This window comes from Eurypyga helias, unplaced genomic scaffold (genome assembly GCF_000690775.1).
Source record: "Eurypyga helias isolate BGI_N326 unplaced genomic scaffold, ASM69077v1 scaffold49099, whole genome shotgun sequence".
In the NCBI taxonomy this organism is placed as follows: Eukaryota; Metazoa; Chordata; class Aves; order Eurypygiformes; family Eurypygidae; genus Eurypyga; species Eurypyga helias.
Genome location: NW_010272368.1, coordinates 1 through 6,072, shown reverse-complemented (window position 1 = coordinate 6,072; position 6,072 = coordinate 1). Strand labels below are relative to the sequence as shown.

The window sequence follows — 6,072 nt, the reverse complement described above, 5'->3', positions numbered from 1 at the left end:
TGAACCGCCCTCTGAGGGCTGACAGAAACTATGTCTTTACCTTCTCTTTCCAAACCACTTACATCTTCAACTTTGCTGCCTCCTGCCTTGCAGTACCCAAGCATACTTCAGTAGGATTAGCTGGGAAGCTAGGTAGTATTTGTCACTTTGCATTGTTTTTAGCCTTCAGTCAGAAGCATCTTCTCTCACATGTGTGATGCTGCTTCCAAATGGCCTACACCAGGCACCCGGAACAGCGGAGTTACTCAGTTACCAGCTACTGTTGCCTCAAAACTGCTTTCTGTGGCACCCAATGCTTCAGCAGATGGGATATAAAAAATAGAGCAGTTTCATTGATTGAGATCTAATTACTGTATTTCAGGTGGAAGACAGATACCATATTTTATCAATGATTCAAGAACTTCAGCCCGATCAAGTTCCTGTTCATCAAAACTAAGCTATTTTCAGAAGCAACATGATTTTTCTTCCCCTGCAGACTTCTGGTGATCAACCAACTTACTCTTGTAATTACCATCAGCCATTTCTCAGCTGACAATTGGCTCACGTCCAAGTTTAATGAACCACAACATCATTTTGGCAAAAAATAGTCTACACTAAGAGAAAATTGACTCATTTTACAGTGGTAATACTTTACTACAGAGTCATCCATTCTTACTGATTAAAAACAGTATGTACCAGAACAAGCTAAAAGGCTATTTAAGCCAAAAAGCAAACCAAAATATTAACAGCATGCGGTGGAAAGAAACCAAGAACAGTTAAATTTCAAAAAACTGTCTCATAAGGCAAATGCATCAGGAGCTGCACAGAAAGCCTTAACATGAACCACCTTTATATCCAAAATGCATATGACTACTCTAGTAGTGCTACTGATAACGAGGAACACAATCAAAACCTGATTTTCTTGATTACCTATACGCAGCAAAATATAAGCCACCAAGGAGAAGAAAAGCAGGAGAGAAAACAATGACTAGAGGTAAGCAAGGTACCTTTATCAAACCAATGGGAACATTAAAACCCGATCTTACTAGAGCTGTTAGGGCTGTCACTCCAGACAGTCTAGGGCTGTTTATAAAACACACCAAATGAGGATCTATGAAAAGGAACCGGGAACACCAGACTTTCTAGTCACACAGGGAAGATGCTAAGTATGAAAGGAAGCTTCACTTCCCACAAATTCTTTTACTCCTCTAAAACCTGCTTGAGGTATGCTTTAAAATATTTCCAGAAAAACCTTTTCATTATGTTATACATGACACTGTCCCCAGAAGCCAACTAGACCCTTGTTCAGAAGTGGGAGGGAAAGTCCCTTGGCCCAGTTTTCACACCGTATGTTGGCACTAGACCAGCGGTCTTAAACTGACCACCATACGTGGTATAACGTAGCCACCATGCTTGGAAATCAGTTTCTAACCGTTTCCAGCTCTACAATTAATCAGATTTGTATTCCAATGGTTGCTAATGTCGTTAGATCTAGTAACTCTTCAGTGGATGCCACCTGACCTAACAGCAGCAAACAGCAGCACGCTGCTACCTGTCTCAGTTGTCAACAACACGTCATGACACACCCACGGCTCATCTCAACTGCAGTTGAGACCACTCGTCTTTAAACCTGCAGGCCTTCTGCCTGCAGCCACTCAGGCCAGCCAGAACTAACGGACTGTGCAACTGAGGGACAAAAAGTCTGAATGCCGGAAAACGTGCAAAACGGAGTCCTGGTGCAATCTGTAGAACGTGACAGGTAACTGGATCCGGGTACTGGCACTGAAGGCTGCAGCCTTTGCTACGCAGCAGCTGAAGGGAACGCTGCCTTTCTGTAGACAGGTACACACCCTGAAACTGTACTCCAACCGAGTTCCTGCTCAATGAACCTAGGAAACAGAGAAGGACTGGAACTGAGCTGGAGGCATGTGGCAGAGGGAGCCTGCTCTGAGGCTGATCGGCAAGGCTTGCTGCACACAGCAGGGGAGGTGACGCGTTGGAACATGGGGTGACTCAGAACTCACACGGAAAACTATTTCTGTACTGAACTAAAAGATGAGTTAAGAATTGGAAAACTTGGGGCACAAGTTGAACAATTTTGTGGTAGGTAACACTGCTCAGTACCAGTATTTGCTGATGATAGGACTCTCGAGGGAGAAGGCTGGAAACCAACACGTATATTTTACATTGCAAAGAGGCCGGTATTCGTATACCACTTGTTTTCATTTCCTGTCTACGAAAACTGGAATTGCATAAGACTAGGCATTAATCTTTTAAAATAAAACCCAAGGTCAATCAACTCTAATGCATAGGGCACACCAAAACTGTGTCTGAAACAATAAATGAGCACTTTTGAAAGCTTGTGTCTGTCTTCCATCTAATGTTTCTTTCTTGTTCCTCACCCCAAGAGAGGCTGGATGCATCTGCACTACGTGTACTGGTACAAAGCAGAAATGACACACAGGTTTGTCACTGGATTTCAGCATTTTTCCCTGCTGCAGAGGAAAAGCAGGATTCAGGATCCTTGTTCTCCATTCCAGATCCCATCCCAGTCCTAAATGTATTCTCCTGCCCTTTTACATCCTTTGGAGCCTCTCTTTTCCTGACACACACCCCTTCTGCCCTTCTCTACCCCACCTTCCTTTTTCCTCCCCTATTTTTGTTGACCCATTCACAAATCAGTTCTATTCCTCCAACTCCACTTTCTTTCATCATTCCAGAAGTTATTCTCAATCCTAGCTGCCTCCTTGAAACTGCATTCCCCTGTCCTACACTCCTATTTCTTGGCTCTTCCTTGCAGGTCTTGCTTGCCATATACAGTTTCACTTCAACAGCCTGTACGTGCACCTTGCTTTACTGCTCAGCTCCTGGGGTTATTTTCCTCCGTTGGTGTTGAACTGCTACTGTAACTTTAGTTGTTTTCTGTTTTAAAGAAACAACACAGGAACGCCAACAGATCTGCTGCTACTTTTCTAGTGTGAGAAGTCCAGCACTTACTGAGTCAGAAAGAAACCCAAAACGCTTTGGCAATGTACACAAATTCCCATGATGTAATTCTATCGTATCTGTAAAAGTCATACTCTGTAATTATTTTATTTTTAAGTTACTGCTAAAAAAATTCAGTCAGTAGCATTAAGGACTCTAATAACAATTACAGTATCTGCACTTTTTCAACAAAAATTTAGAGCTTTTGAAAAAATCTATTTATGCCCAAGTGAAATACTGAAGTAGGAACTGTTGGTTTGAGGGGCAAAATAAAGTATTTCAATACCCAGAGTGTTACTTTACACAGGTAATTCCTACTTCACTTTCAAGCACAGCTTTCGCTTGAAGACTGTATCACAGCATTTGAAATATTCATAGTTTAAACAAAAAGAAAAATCTGAGCAAGTCTTAGGTAAGAAACGCTGCAGTAGAACAGCTGAAACCCCAGAAGCATTTGCAATAGATTTTCCAGTTTTTCTCGCCATGGAACACGAGAATCTTCCACTGACCTACACAATTTCCAAACAATTCTGAGAACCTTGTCTTTTCAAGTACATTTTGTACTGTGTCATACTTCTGCTTTTCCAACTACCTTTTTTTTTTCACTCCACCCCTTATTCTACTTGATAACATTTGTAAAGGTTGTTTGGGATTTTTTTTGCTTCATGTTCTTTTATGGCAACATGATGATGTCACCAAATAAGACTAAAGACATCACAGAAGCAGAAGAAAACAATTCTATATTCTGGGTTTATCAAGAATGAAAACACCTCTTATTTAACGTACATTTCATACACTGAAATTTCTTTTAATATGAAACAATACCAAATTTCACGCAAAGGGAACATAACTGACATATACGTGAAATGTAAAAGGAGAGGAAAACGTAACCCTTATTTTTATTAAATCAGGACAAGGTGTGATCCCTCTGTGTAGTTACATTCCTATGCTATGTAAAATCAGACCCTTCGCCTCAGATATGATGAGCACCTCCTTTAGAACGCTTACAAAGGCCAGAAGCACTTAAGTCATCCCCTGCTGCTGTTGTTCCGTCAGCCAAGAACTGGTCTACTTCCATGGCTTATGCAGCGTGCCAGAGAATCTGACAGCCAAGCTACAGGTACAGCTAGACACACACGTTTCCCCTCAGAAGCCAAACCTCAGAACAAAGTAGGAAGTGCACCCTGAAAGAACGTCAGTTTGAGCAACGAGCACTCCTAAGTCCCTCTGATGACGTTACGTTCATTCTACCACAGAGGAGTGAGACAAAGCAAACACTCACACACTAGGGCCACTGTAACATTCCCGAAGGAGGCATAAGCCCTCCTCAGATTCTCTACCTTTTTTTTCATAACAAGATTATTTTTTTACTCTAAAAACACCTAACAATCTATCTCCTCTCCCTCTGTAATGTCAGCACTGTTATTTCTGTCCTCTTACACAAGACTAAGCTTGGGTTGGATTACTTACTCTCCACCCCGCTTATTTTTTATTTTTCTTCATTAAACACAGAGCAAGCAAATCCCTGCATTTTACTGCAAGGATGCAGTATAATATTCTTTGAGACCTCTCTTAGCTGATCCAATTATAAGTGATGTGATACACGCTGCACTAGATATACATTGCACCACCACCTACGTAATTTCTTTCCCTCCTGCAGTCACCCACTAGTTTATTTGGACTGTTCCAAAATAATAATTTAAAATAGAACCAAATAAAAAGATAAATTAACCAAAGAAGAAGATTAGTAATGGTGCTGTTCATAACACAGACAATGAAATAATGGAGAGAACATTCCCTACTTGCGTACAATCAGCTACCCAAGTCTTCTGGATTTCTTTGTTGTTGTTTTGTTGGTTTTTAGGAAACTAGAATACGCATAAGGAACGTATATAGAAATCAATTAGTTTGGCTTTTTTCTTTACTAAGACATGTAACCAGATAATTAGTATAACTTAGTAAAATAAAAGTTAAAAACCCCCAAGGAAAAGAATTACATTACCTCTGATGAGGAAAGAATAAAATGGTTGGTAAACGGTCTGTCATGAATTCCCATGGAAGGTCATTTCGAGTGATATCAATTCTGTTAAGAAAAGACACTGATGAAGGGAACAGGGAAATGAACAACCTTTATTTTCTTGTAAAATGCCATTTCAGGGATTGGGGAAGGAAATGAAAGTATCTGTGAAAGTAAGTCTAAATGTGTTGTATCAAAAATATGTTGTGCATATGAGTCAGCAGAATTAATTACCAATATTCAAGATGATGAATCTCAGTTTACCAAGTATCTGTGGGGTTTTTTTTGCTAAAAAAATTTATGTACAGTATTCCAACTGCTCTCACTCAGCAATTAAACTGCACAGTCATTACATACACACCTTCCTTCTCTGAAACAGACTGACCTGCCAAACAGTGTCAACACAAGACTGAAGCTTTCTCTGTTCAGTAATTTGTTCCTCAAGTACAACCCTCTGAATATTTTCTCCTCAACTAGCTTTAGGAAGAAATTACTTTGCTTCTTCCAAGGACAAGCAAATTCTTAAAAGACACCATTTTTCCTAAAGCTCTATATAGAAAGGAGAGCAAGATTTTATGAATGAAACACTTGTTCAACTGCTTATTATGTTTCCTTTGCATTTTTAGTTTTTCTCTGATTGCCAATAAAATTCTTATTGATTACATATATTTTTTGTTTTATTATAGAAACAAGCATAGACAGTGTTACCATCAGCAGTACCACAATAAAAATAACGGCGCAAATGACAGAATTAGAAAGTCAGGAAGGAGAGTGGGTGTAGATTTGAGAGTAGCACTACATCTGTGGGAATAAACCGGCAATTATAAACAGGGGATAACTTCAGATTTTTAACCAAATTTTTTTCCTATACGTCTCATGCTGCCTCCTGGAGGCAAGCTGAGTCAGAATGGAACAAGGAGGTAACCAGAGCAGATGCTGTAAGTATTGGTGTATTATCAAATACATGAACAAGAAAGTTTAGGTCACACCAAAACATTAAAACCCTGGAAACGCCAAACAAAATAATGTCTTTTACTATCTATAAAAATATTTTAATATATCTATTAAAATTTATAAATACATATTAGACA

General features: G+C 39.6%; 1 protein-coding gene across 1 annotated transcript in view; it reads right to left on the bottom strand.

Moving 5' to 3' along the window:
• Nucleotides 1-5,047, bottom strand: part of LOC104515201 (thioredoxin domain-containing protein 11-like) — a gene marked incomplete at its 5' end in the record, with an annotated part of 6,602 nt that extends 1,555 nt beyond the window's left edge. The window contains one exon of the mRNA XM_010159096.1: nucleotides 4,967-5,047. Within this exon, the coding sequence (XP_010157398.1) occupies nucleotides 4,967-5,047 (81 nt within the window). The remainder of the gene's footprint in view (nucleotides 1-4,966) is intronic.
• Between the last annotated feature and the right edge of the window lie 1,025 nt (nucleotides 5,048-6,072).